At 40.3% G+C, this 13,535-nt stretch overlaps 1 protein-coding gene across 1 annotated transcript; it reads left to right on the top strand.

The window, feature by feature from the left end:
- The first annotated feature begins 1,388 nt into the window (after nucleotides 1–1,388).
- GHITM (growth hormone inducible transmembrane protein) lies at nucleotides 1,389–12,641 on the top strand. The gene is made up of 9 exons (XM_065639301.1): nucleotides 1,389–1,492; nucleotides 2,876–3,035; nucleotides 4,480–4,579; nucleotides 5,855–5,966; nucleotides 7,284–7,425; nucleotides 8,457–8,565; nucleotides 9,640–9,828; nucleotides 10,408–10,579; nucleotides 11,410–12,641. Exons 2-9 carry the CDS (start codon nucleotides 2,907–2,909, stop codon nucleotides 11,495–11,497), a joined length of 1,041 nt encoding a protein of 346 aa, XP_065495373.1. The 5' UTR covers nucleotides 1,389–1,492; nucleotides 2,876–2,906; the 3' UTR covers nucleotides 11,498–12,641.
- Nucleotides 12,642–13,535: the final 894 nt, after the last annotated feature.

Below are 13,535 nucleotides of genomic sequence, written 5' to 3'. Positions count from 1 at the left end.
GTTCCAGCTGGAGTTGAGCTGCCAAAGGAAACAAAGGGATGCAAAAAGAATATCCCCCTCAGGAACTGCTAGCCCACGGAAGTGCTGCTGTGTCTTTCCTAGGGCTCAGTTCAAGGTTAGGGTTAGGCTTGGAAAAAGGCTCAGAGCTCCAGTTGGACTGAGGCTGGAAAGAAGCTGCCAATTAGTTTGTCCAAAAGGGGAACGTTTAGCCACTGGAAGGGCTGGAGTGCCCTAGTAAGGGCAGGGCTAGCCCTGGGGCAAGGCTAGCATCAGGGCCACAAGTGTCTATTGCTGTAATGTGTACACAGTGCTGTATTTTGTGCTTATCTGGCATGCAGGCACCTGCTTTAAAGCAGGCAACATATCCACAGAGAGATGTAACCCCAAGGAGAAGGTAACAAAAGGGGAGATATATCTCGCAGTTCAGACCAGATTCCTGGCCTTAAAGGGAAGGAAAAGGTCTTAAACTTTCCAACATCCTGAGCAGGGCAAGACTTAAATTCATGTGCAGTGAGTGGCAGAGGTGACAAAATGGCTGTGATTGAGGGCCAAGGCATGGAGACAGAGGCCACAGACACCAGCAGCTGTCTGGCACGCCTTCAGCCACTCCGGGGGGGCTGCCGTGGTCCAGCCACCGTCGCTGCAGCCGCTGCTGGACCCCTGCTCCCTGCCGAGCCCCTGCTCGCTGCCATCGCCAACTCTGCGCCAGCAAAGGGAGCTGCCGACAAAATGGAGGGGGACGGCGCAAAGAACAAGACGGGTGGTCGCGCTCTGTGAAGGTGACTTCGGAAGCCTCGCTCGGGTATTTTCACACAGCTCCTGCCACCTGCTGGCAAGCGCGAGCGGCCGCCTCGCAGGCCCCGCGGCGCGGCCCGGCCCGGCCCGGCCCCCGGCAAGGCGACCCGCAACCGGGCACCTCTGTGTGCGCGGAGGGCGCTGCGGCTCAGATCTGCTGCGGCTTCGGAACCGTTATCTGCGGAGGCCAGGCCGGCCCGCTGCCACCTGCGGCTCGCCCCGTGGGGCGCGGCCTCCCCTGGCCTGCCCTGCCGGCGGGGCCCGGGCTGTGCGACCCGGCGGCGCCCCCGCTCCAAATGGCGCCGCGGAGGTTCCATGGCGGCAGGTGAAACGGCTGCTGGTCAGCGCGGCTCCCCTCTGCCTCCCGGCGGGAGCGGCAGCGGCACCGCTGGCAGCGCCTGATTTACGGCCTGCGGCACGGAGAGCTGCGTCAGGCACCGCGCCGCCAGACGGGGCTTCCAGAAGCTTCCCCGCCCTTCTCAAAGATGGCTCCACGCCCCTCCCACAGGCTGCAGCGCGTCTAGCTCACCCCGCCTGCCCGAGCCAATGGCGCTTGCATGCTCTGGAGTCACGTGGGGCGAGCGAGCCACTCACCGAGGGCGCGCGGCGCTGCCTGACGTCACTTCTGTTGCTCGGGTGTGTTTCCGGTTTTGAGTGCGCAGTGCCCGAGAGGGGTCTGTCAGGAGCGGCCACGCAGGTGCGCGGGGGGGGCTGTGGGCTGTGGGCCGGGGGGGCGCAGCGGCGGGCCCGGTGGGAGCGGGAATAGGGTTCAGGCCTGGGCTGAAAGCGAATGAGGGCTCGCGGCGCGGCCCAGGCCCGAGGTGGGCGCAGGCCGCCGCCCTGCCGGCCTGGAGCGGGCTTCTCGTGCTTCGGTGCAGCAGTGACTTCGCAGTGTTTCCTTACTGCTGTATCTGCCAGTTAACATGCTGGAATCTTGATTTTTTTTTTGTTTTCTTTTTAATACTGCTATCGTTCATCCTTGTTCTTAATCTGATGCTTGAGGTTGTCTTGCTTCAAATGTCAGTTTAAAAAAGAATAAAAATCAAAATTTTAAAGTTGTCGTTGTAAGTTTCTGCAAACTGTATCATCTTAGTGGAAGAGTAGGGTTTAGTGGTGGAAACAGGATGTGTCTCTGAAAGTACTTCCAGTTATAGAATGTAGGAGTTCATAACTGAGCTTCAAAGCAAAATGGATTTTTCTAGCAGCAGGATTATTTTCTCATTTTCACTTCCCTGTAGTTAATACTAAATGCCCAGTATTGTGGATGCTTGTTTCTAAAGTATACTTAAAGTTACCTTTATGTAGAATGTTCTTATATTGGACACTGTATATATAATCTATAAACAGTTGAAAAAATGTACTGGTAGTTGGGCTGTCTTGTAATGTTAGAGGTTATATACAGTTATAATTAAGTAATGTGTAACTACAAGGACTTCGGTGTTTTTATGTGCAGCATGTGCACCGTTTGTGGTACCAGTAGGATACACAGGCCAGGGTCTGCTTTTGCTGGTGGTTCACCCATGAGTCATGTCGATATTCTCTGGTCAAAACTGCACAAGATGATCTGAACTTGTGTTCTGGGATGTGACCTTGACTGAGTGCTGTGTCCGTGAAGCTAATTAGTTCTTCAAATAATAACTTTAAAACACAACAAGCAAGCAAACACAAAAATGTATTTTTAAAACGTTTTCTGCCACATATATTATCCTATTTGCTTATTTGGATTTATACTTAGTGAAAGTTTATGTAAATTGTTTCTCAAAATGAAAGTTAGTTGCCAAAGTAACTCAAACATAAGTACATGAAGGGTCTTGATGTAATTCATACATATAAAAAGTGGTATGTCCTGTTTTCAGGTAAGTACTGTGTGAGATAAGACACTGATGGAAATAGAAAACAAGTGTCAATAGGACAGCGTTAAACTGCATGTTTAAGAGGTTCTAGCTGTTGTTACAGTATTGTAGTGATAATACCACTTCTATTATATGGTGTAGCGTAGCTGGGAATAAGTAGTATAAGTGTATTTTGTCTGAAAACTACATAATGAAATAGTAAAGTGTATTTTCTTATGTACTTACAGGAACACAGTGTATTAAATTATCTAAGCAACCATGCTGGCTGCAAGGCTGGTGTGCCTCAGGGCAGTATCATGCCAGACTATCCGCCCCACCATTACTCACGCTTCCCCAGCTTTGAGGAACTCCAATATAAAAGCATACAGGCTGTGGCAGCCTAACCAGGTAAGGTAGTTCTTCTAAAGGTTGTGAGTACTGATGTTTTGAAGGGTTGAGTGTTTGGCCAAAAGAATCACTTTGCATGAAGTACCTGTTTTGAATGATCAGGAGATTCTGCTTGTTTGAGGTACCTGCTCTAATTTGCTGGAGAAAAAATATTCAGTTAAAAGTAACACGGCTTTTAAGAGCAATTGAAGTAGTATCTTGTGTTCTAACAAGTATTCCTCTGTTGAAATTATTGGGGAGGAAGAAAGAATTAAAGGGAGATAGTTGGCAATGGACAAGGCTTACTGTGTAAGGTAGGAGAAGCAGAAATTCTTGCCTGACCTCCTCCTAGATCCCTGTTTCTGAGGAAGAATCTTGAATATTATAGTGAAGTCTTTAGTCCCAATAGGTGTAAAGCTGTAGCCCAGGTTAGAGCAATTCCTGAACTATGGTGGGCTGTTATGGGTCTTATCAGTAATTTTAGAACCTGGACTATCATTGTCCTAAGACACTGTCTGTTTATTCTTATTTAAAAGAAGTTGTTTCAGACCTGCCTTCTGTCCAGGTAGCTCAGCTGTTAGGAGTCATTGTTCTTTTGTTATCAGCTGGATGAAAGCGCCAATAGCAAATTCTTCACCTGCTTTGTGTTTTTCTCTTAAGCATAGAAAACTGTTTTAAGCATCCTAAATTTGCAGGTGTGTTGGGGGTTTTCTTGTGTGTTTGTTTTATTTCATTTGGTTTTTGTTTGTTTTGGTGTGGTGGTGGTGGTGTTTTGTTGGGGGGGGTGGGGTTTTTTGTGGTTTTGTTTTGTTTGGGTTTTTTTGTTTGGGTTTATAAGTTTGTTGCTCTTGTAGCTTACTAGGACTTTGAGCACCATGATGTCTTTATTTGGAGCTTTTCAGCCTTAAAAATCCTGAGTCTGTAGGCCTTTGTTCAAGGTTTCTTCTTGAAATCAAGGCCAGATGTGAAAACAGAATTTACACTGCTCTTCTAATTCTAGTGTCTGTAAAATATAAATATTGGGTAAGAGTATTTTTTTGGTATACGGAAGTGTTTACATAAGGAGTGTTTTTACATGGAAGGCTAGATTATTTTCTTACGTATAAATGAAAAAGTAAATAATATGTTTTTACATTTAAAAAACCCCTCATTGCCTTGTTTAGTACAGTGGGACAAGAGTAGAAGAAATGCAAATGTTTACTTTTTAGCAGAACTGGAAACTTCAGCTTCTGAAATTCACTGTATTGGTTCTATACTTCTAGAATGTGTGCGTGTTATTCACAAAGGTTCTTAAACTTTAATCTTTAGTTGTTTTCTTTTAGCACAGTTGCTTCATGTCTTTGTGGGGTAAGCACAGATAAATAAGAGACTATGTAGCCATTTTAAGTATAGCAAATAAATTGATAAGAAATGTTTTCTATTTTATTTCATTAAATTTTTCTTATGTTATTTTTGAATCTAACAGGGTTATGCTACCAGAGTAAGAACGGGTGTAAGACGTGGAAAAATTGGCCAGGAAATTAAAGAAGCAGCATTTGAGCCATCTGCAGAAACTGCACTTAAAGGTAGAGTAGCTCTGTTTTAAATACTGAGAATTTTTGATGCTTAACTTAAAAATTCCTTGAAGGAATCTGTTTCCTTCAAAGCATTAAAGAGACTGAGAATATTGTTTCATATGTAAGTTTACTTAGGAGTCTCCCTCAAGCAACTGGAGACAGTTTCTCTGCTTGTCTTTCCTTGTGAAGTTTAAAGCTGCAAATACATAACAGTATACAGAAATTTCTTGTTGTCTCTGCTTTAAGCTGCTGCTGAAAACTATTAAGTCAAAACCAATTGTCTCTTAATAGAGATTTAGTTGCAGATATTAGAGAATATGCCAGTGCTTACTTTGCTACATCTACTTTGTATGCTGTTTAAAGTAAGGATTTTTCTACAGTGTGTACAGTTTGGAAAAAAAAGTCTCTGGTGCTACAGTTATGTCAGGCATTGGCTTACTAGTATGCTAGGATGCTTACTAGTACATTTAGTATGGTAATTTTAGTGCATTATAAAGGGATTTGTTTGAGATGAGTGTTCAGCAGAACGGATTGTAAATGTCCTGTAGTAGCGTTGAACTGATAAAGGAAATATATGTAGATTGGCTAGATAGTGTCCTGGCTATAACACGTCAGGAAAAAGTGTAGCCTTGAAGAGAGTTGCACAACTGAAGGTATTTGATCTGAGCTGCTCTTACTTCAGTTATAACAATATTTTACAATCTATGTTTGTAGCAGTAATCTGTGTCCCACAGGCAGTATGTCTAAAAATTGGATAGTAAGAAACTGATGGTAGATCATGTGTTGTTGCCCATGAACTTTGGAAATCCCTTTTTAAACTGATTTGGATCTAATTGCTGCCAAAGAGCTCTTGAAGGAGCAAGCATTAAGGGCAGGTGAATGACAGGAAAGGACACAATGTCTAGTTTTTTTACTTTTTATAGCGAGCTGGATAGTGAAGTGATATACTGAATCAGGTGACAGGTGAACTCTTCTGTTGGAGAACCTGTTAACTGGTTTTGTGTTGCAATTTCTGTCGCTGTAGTGAAGGTCAATGAACCTGGCATGTTACTAGCTGGTTTCTTCTTACTCTGTTTTCTGAAGCTATATCGTGTTGGTAGGCTGAATCTAGAGCTTTTCACATGTAGCTCGTTGAGAACTCGTAACGCAGTGACTTGAAGTTAAGTGAAGTTTTAAGAAAGAAGCCTAACAGATACAACAAAACTTATGTGCAGATGTTATTAACTAGCTGAGAAAAAGTTTTCATGAGAGTGTGGATTTTTTTTTTTTTTTTTCTCTATGCAGCTGATCGCCTGGGGAAATTTATTGTTGCTGGAGGGGCTGCTGTTGGCCTGGGGGCCCTCTGTTACTATGGAATGGGCATGTCCAGTGAGATTGGAGCTATTGAAAGAGCTGTGTAAGTAAGATGGCTTACTGTTTTAAGTAAAGAGTATGTTAAGTGAATGTCCCTTTGTATCCATCTCTTCTTTAGCTGGTATCACCCGGTGTACACACAGCTTATGTTTTCTAAGCTGTGAAGAGAAAGCCCTCATCTCTGTCTGTGCAGGGGTTTAAAGTGTATAACTGAAAGCAAAATTTAAATTACCTAAGCTTAAATGGGTATTGACTTAAGTGAGTTTCTTTGTGTTGCTGAATTTGAAATTTATTTGTGAGGAGTATATAAATATGTCTTATGAGATGTGTCACAGATAATTTATGAAAGGTAGTCTTGTGTAAATCATATTGTTAAGACTACTTTGCCTGATGTTCCTCTAAGACTGTTCATTTAACTTTAATACAGCATATTGTTAAGTAGAGTCCCCTTTGAATGCACTACTTATCTTGGCATAACCCCTGCTCTAATAAATATGTGTTGCTTAAAACTTTAGTGTATTTCTTTTTGGCCAACAAAAACCTGACTGCCTGACTGTGATGGCAAAACCACGTAGTTACTTACACTTAAGGGGTAGTTAGCAATAAACATGGGCTTGGGAGAAGTGAGTGCTGGATATATTTTGCTTTACTTTGCATTTGTATTTGGAAGTGACCACACGCATTCATATTAAATGCTTGCTAGCTGTATCAATGAAAAGCTGTAATTTTTTTCTCCACAAGCCTTAAAGTAATGGGTCAAAAGAATAAAATGGGAGAAAATGTGTGTACTATGTTTAAGCTCGGTGTTAGCAGAGAGAGTTCCTGTCTGCAGTATGACCAAATCATATTGCAGACCTTCTTGTTCACATCTAGTTCTGTTGCTATTGTTAGAGCTCTCAAAATGATGTGTCTTATGACGTCAGATAATCAGGTGCACTGTGACTCAGCAACTTGTGAGCTGCTTAGCAGGCTACTTAGTGCCCAGTACACATTTTGGACACTTTTTTCTTAAATGAGTTGTTATGTATACACTATTCTCTATTTTTCCATAGTTAAAAAGCATTTATTACTCTCTTTCCCATGTATTCTTTCTCCTTAGAATTTAGCTGTAATTAGCATTATTTGTAATATTTCTAGAGAGTTACGTTACATTACACCAGCATGAGGTCAGAAAGATCTAAAAGTTCAGCCTCCTGTTGTATGGTAAACTCATGGCAGAACTTGCTAGACCACACCACTGTTATGAAATCTCCCTTGTATCGACAGCTATGAATGTATTTAACAGCTTGATTGTGTTCATAGTTGGTCTTCATTCTGATACTGTTAATTAAACTGCTATGAATGACTGCTTATTTTTCAGTATCTGGCCACAATATGTGAAAGACAGAATTCACTCTACTTACATGTACTTTGCGGGAAGCATTGGCTTGACGGCACTGTCTGCTGTAGCAGTAAGCAGATCCCCGGCACTCATGAGCCTCATGACAAAAGGCTCCTGGCTGGTAAGCTTATGTTATAAAAATAAAAATGTTTGTTGAGAAATGACCCTAAATGCCATGGATGATATAAAAAATGTGAAACATAAACAACTTGATGAAAATGCAAATCTTCACTTACATTAGTGTCCTTACCTATAAAGACAACTTCAGTATTCTGATGATATTTCGTGATGTAAGATTTGATGCATCTAATTACATGCTCACATATGGCTTCTGTACTTTGAGTTTGTTAAAGGCAAATAACATGAGCAACAAAGTGCTGTGATACCCATAGCAAGCATATGCAAGAAAGAACCTGTTATAAATAGCCAAGACTAATTATACTATTTTCTGTGTCTTTCTAAAAATGGAAACTGAGGTCCCTATGCATTCTTACTCCTCCATGTGCTCTTCTGTATAGCTGCTTGAACGCCGTCTCCTGTTTGCCAAAGTTGAAATGGTACTGCTAACACAATGTGTCTGCTTAGTACATATTCAGTGTGTTAATTGTAGTGGAACAGTAATAGCTAAATGGTAGCAGTACATTATTTTACAGAGATTAATGATGTATTGTTGGTGATCAACCCAAGTTGTATGTTTCTGACCAGTTTGCTAGCTGCTGAAGGATTCGGATCGTAATCATCACTAAGAGGAGGCAGCAAGGTTTAAAAGTCATTGGTAGCAAAAGTATGGGAACTGAGTATTGACTTTGGATAGAAAAATGTACAGGAAAAAAATAATGCTAACATTTCAGGTACCTTAATAAGGATTAGAGTAAAGGATGGAACCGTATGTTTTCCTTCTCTTACCTTACACAACCAAGAGATTGTTGCCCTCTTACCACCAAACCTGGATTCCTAGAAGACTGAGTAAAACAGGAAGGTGGGATCGGCAAAGATTTAACTGTAACCTTATGGGAGTAAAATTGACAAATGCTCCAATTAGGAGCTGGGTTGCTGTTTTCAGAATTACACTGTTTACTTTCAGACTAGGAGGTGAGAACAGAGGCCTTATGTCCTAACACCGACTTGAGCTCTGTAATGCTGTTTTTACAGGCAATAGGTGCAACTTTTGCAGCTATGATTGGTGCTGGAATGTTGGTCAGGTCCATATCCTATGAAGACAGTCCAGTAGCTAAACACGTGGCTTGGATGATGCATTCAGGTATGTGATTTCAGTGTTCATTGTAGAGATGTTTGTACTTCAGTGTGACCGGATTTTTACTTCAACAAAACTTTGACTTTAAGCTAATTTTTTTAATATATCACTATAGGAGAGTTAAGGTTTTTCAGAGACCAATGAGAACTCCTGAATGGAATCAGGAAGATTTTTTTTTTAAAAGTGGCCTCGACACAATGGTAATATTTTTCATAATCTTGTAAAAGTCATACTCGAGATACGTATATGCCACACTGGATAGAACTAATTGATTTCATAGATGCTTTGGTTTCATAACTGCTTTCTGGCACTAGAGCTTCTGTAAGCACAGTTACCTACACTTAGTGTTATTTAGTTGTACAGGATAGAAAAACATTTGTTGACTAGAAAAATGAGATTTTTTAGTATTAAACTGCAGCTTCTTAGATACATGTTCTCATCAGGTATGAAAGCTGCGAGTACAGATAATTTTTTCACTAACAATACCTACTTCAAATAACAATGGCGATCATTTTTCAAAACTGTTTTGCCAGAAATAATTTATGGTTCAGGAAAGACACATGAATGTTAGGCCCTGGAATCGTATTTGCCTCTCTAGAGCTAGTATTTCTACCAAGAAGAAATTGTGTTTATCGTGTTTATTTTAATGATTGTTATTAAGTTAAGTAACCTAATACGACATTAACTGATTAGATAGAGGTTTCGTACAAGACTTTAGAAAAAGTCTGACTTACTTGCCTAACTAATTATTGTGGGAGAAATCTGTCCTGCATCTCTTACCAGTTCTGTTTTGAACAGATTGATATGTTGGCTGGTATTAAGCTTTCTTTCAAAGACCAGCTCCCTGAAGAATTCTCCAGAGCTATTAATAGATAAAAGTAGGTCATTGAACTTAAGGTTGCCAATTTACTGGGCTTCCTTCTAGATAGGCACATGATCAAGTACGTTAGTGTTTTCTCATATAAGTGGATTAGTTTGAGCCATGTTACCTCACTGGAAAAACAAATTGTTTTGGCAAATGTTGTTTTTACTAGAACTGTTCTAAATCTTATAGGTGATGTTTTGTTTTCCTTTGGCTAGGTGTCATGGGTGCAGTGGTGGCCCCTCTAGCCTTCTTGGGTGGTCCTTTGCTGATCAGAGCTGCCTGGTATACAGCCGGAATCGTCGGAGGGCTTTCAACTGTGGCCATGTGTGCTCCAAGTGAAAAATTTCTGAACATGGGAGGACCGCTTGGAATAGGCTTAGGATTTGTTCTTGCCTCTTCAATTGGTAAAATACTGTTTTAATACTGTCAGATAAAGTAGGTTACAAACTTAAGCAGCTAAGATGCAGGTCACATTGAATTGCAGACTAGTCTGTCCAGTTAAGATTTGCCTTAAATAGTCCTTTCAACTCTAGCACAGTAGAAAATGCTCTGTTAAATTTGTTCTTCCAAACAAACGTGAAGTTACAGTTCTGGCAAGTGTTGATCTGATAAATGGGTGATAGTGGTGGCTTGTATTTTTAGCTACAGTCAGTGACTGGGGAAGACAGTAAACATGATCTTAGTTTCTGATCCACTGTTCTTCTCCCTTATGTGTTTGTGTTTCTAGGCATTGTTGTAGTCCTAGGAGCAGAAGTACTTTCACATGAAGAAAAGTACACATGATTCTCTAGGGTTTTCAGAATTAGTGGATCAGGTTGTGTATGTGAGATCTTCAGCTGGTATATTAGAGCTCTTGGTATCAAAAATGCCCCACGAATTGAGTACTCATTGAAAAATGTATGCTCTAGTAACTGAAGTTTGACCCAACTCAGAGCAGCAGATACACATAGTAGCTTTCTTTAACATTGTACATTCTTCTCCAGGATCCATGTTCTTGCCCTCTACTTCTGCTTTTGGTGCTGGCTTGTATTCGGTAGCAGTTTATGGTGGATTAGTGCTCTTTGGCATGTTCCTGCTCTACGATACGCAGCATGTTATCAAGCGTGCAGAAACTATTCCATATTATGGAATAACAAAATATGATCCAATCAATGCGTAAGTGTTCTGTGTTAATACAGCTAATTTCAGTGTCTGTGTAAGAATTTGCTTCAAGCTATATGGAAGTATGCTTTAAAAACAGCCAGACCTTTTGTTTACTGTTCTAAAGCATATTGCTGTTAAATGTGAAGAATCACAGGGTTTAAAAATACAATGCAGAAATAGCTAGTGGAGTTAAAACTGGAGGCATCTGCCTGAAATGAGAGAAAGGGGATTGAATGTGTGGTATCACATGCCTCTGGCAGTACTTTGTAAATCACATCTTTGTTTCCTAAAGCATTGCTAAGAGAATTTATCACTGCTTTCTGAAAGTATCAGTCAATATCAGCCAAGACAAAAAATGTTAACTCTTTCACAGTCACTTGATATTTACTAGTCTTTGTTAATAATAAAAAAGCTTTAACAGTGTGATAGATGGGGAAGGAAGGATTAATTGACTCTCAGTGAAGACCAACTCTGACTAACAAGTAACTTCCTGGTAAACGTCTGTCTGATCTTAGCTGAATTGTTTACCTCCTTGATTCTGGTTTCTTAAAATAGAATAATACTGACCTTCTTCAAAGTTCTTGAAGATAAACAGATTAAAGTATAGTATAATATCAGGAGGCTACTGTGTGAGAACAGTGTACTGTATGTTAAGGCTTCTGTGAATAGTTCCTGAGATGGTAGAACAAAAATACGGGGTTTTTTTGACACTGAGAACAGACGTAGTTGGGTTTTGTTATAGATGCTTCATGAAGGTTTTTGAAAATGAAGTATAGTTGTGTAAAATGCCAAATGATACTGTTTCTGTTCAACAATACTAACTTTGATTTCCTGTTTCCTAGGTGCATGGGTATCTATACAGATACACTGAACATCTTCATTCGGGTGGCCACCATGCTTGCAGGTGGTGGAGGTGGCAGGAGAAAGTAAACTGCGACTCCCCTTTGCAGCTGTCTGACAGCCTACCTACTGCACATACTAAATAAAAATCCATTGTTACAAGCAGTTTTGCTGCAAGTCAGAAGTTTAGAGCATTTCAGCATATTGTTTCAGTGTACTGTGATTCAGACTTAATAGTTTTTCCTCAAACACTTTCCAGCTCTGCATTTAAAATAGTGTGAACTGCTTCTAATTGTACATTATTTTGGGAAAGTAAAATATTTTTAATATATCAGTAAAATACACTATCTGCTTTTTCATGGGATGGACAGCAATTAAACTCTTTTTCACTGTTACTGCATAGTAAAGGGAGTAATTTCTGAACTGGTATCCTATATGCAGGTAGGAACAGAAGCTACTTCAGGAAATGCTTTTGAGATGCTTTGGTTTTCAGTTAAGATTGCATAAATGATATTTTAGTGACGCATTAAGAAGAATTGAACAAATGGGATATGGCATTAAATGCAGTAATGACTTCTACCCTGACAGAAATTTCAAGAAGGTTTAAGCAATTGTCAGAAACGCATTTGATTTGACAAGTGAGGTGACCAAAAAATATGGAGGAGACAGGATGAGAAAATTATGCAGCATTTGTCCAGTATGAACTTCAGTCTCCTTCTGGAGCACACCTGAAAACTTGTAGCTTTAATATTGACTGCATATAATAATGTGGTTCTTTTGATACTATGTTTATCAAATTGTGGAATAGCAATAGGGGTGTGTATTTATTCCAGTGACTAAATTTCAATATTGCAGGCAAAGCCTCATCCTTCAGAAGAGCTCCTAGTGCTCATTTCTTCAAAGTGTGTACAATTGGCACAGAAAGAGGCAATTGAGGATGGCCTGCTGTAAACCCAGGTATCATAGATTTACCATACTGTTGTATATTTTAGTCTGTTTCTAACTCTTCTCCAAAGTGGTATGTTTAGCTTGGTCTAAAAGAAATGTTCCCTATTGATTTAACATTAAGAAACTTACACTTACCAAATTCTATTGCTATATAGTTGGAATAAAAGGTGACTTCTTGGGCACAAGAAAGTTTTGAGCTAATGTCAACAACTCAGACTTTCAATTTCTAGTAAATATGTTTATGTATTGACTTACGGAACAATAAAATTCTAGCCTCACGAGTTAACTACTCTCACTTTCCGTGTGTTAATAGAAATATTTTAGTACCCTTGCGCTAATAACTTTGTGAAGAGTACTCTAAATATTTTTTTGGCTACTATTTCCTTTGTAAGAGAGTGTATACTCTGCAAAAAAAAAAAAAAAAAATCTACTAAGGCATTTTCTAGTTTCACTGGCTATCATCTTTTTGGGGATGTCTCCCAGATGGAAGATAGTGATCTACACTTGCTTCATGTGGTGCTGTTAGTGTAACCTGTTGGCTACTCACTTCAGCCAGTGCTGTTTTCTATGTCTATCACGTACCGTAGTATTTTTAGTCTCTTCAATCGTAGGGAAGAAACAGTGGATTGTGAATAACCTTGTTGTGCCCAGAGATTATACAGCACAATCTAGTTCCTGGCACTATTACAGCTGAAGGAAACTCTGTAGTACTTAAGAGGAAGAAAACTCTGGATCCTGTCAAATGTAAGTAGCCTGTTCAGAGGGTTTTATCTTTTTAAGCAATTTCATGGTTAATCAATTTCTATATACTGTTGCTGTAGCTGAACATAGCAGTGTGCTTGTCCTCGAATTCTGAAATCTACAGGGAGCTGTCTTACAGCAAAATTCTAGTATTTGTGCCTGTAATTAAAAAAAAAAAAGCCTCAGGTAAAACTCATGTAGATTCTGAGGACAAAATTTTAGAGATTGACTCTTAACCAAGAGGAGGGGGATCCTGGATTGTTTGAAACAGTAAATTGTATAACACAGCACCCTACTTAAGGGAGGTCTTTGCATGGAAAGTGAGACCGACAGGAAAGTCTGATAACCCTTTAAGACAAAATTGGCCAAATAATGCCTGAGGGAGCATGAGCACTCATTTGTGCTCAGTCTTTCTGAAATATGTGGCTTGACTCCTGTG

The sequence above is a fragment of the Caloenas nicobarica genome, chromosome 7 (genome assembly GCF_036013445.1).
Source record: "Caloenas nicobarica isolate bCalNic1 chromosome 7, bCalNic1.hap1, whole genome shotgun sequence".
Taxonomy (NCBI): Eukaryota; Metazoa; Chordata; class Aves; order Columbiformes; family Columbidae; genus Caloenas; species Caloenas nicobarica.
The sequence above is the reverse complement of the archived record's forward strand: the minus strand, read 5'-3'. Positions and strand labels throughout refer to the sequence as shown.

Bases quoted from the DNA above. Each gene is read 5' to 3' on its own strand.
- GHITM (XM_065639301.1), top strand. From the start codon at position 2,907: ATGCTGGCTGCAAGGCTGGTGTGCCTCAGGGCAGTATCATGCCAGACT. The intron at 7,426-8,456 runs GTAAGCTTATGT...CTGTTTTTACAG, and splicing joins TGACAAAAGGCTCCTGGCTG to GCAATAGGTGCAACTTTTGC. The intron at 9,829-10,407 runs GTAAAATACTGT...ATTCTTCTCCAG, and splicing joins TGTTCTTGCCTCTTCAATTG to GATCCATGTTCTTGCCCTCT.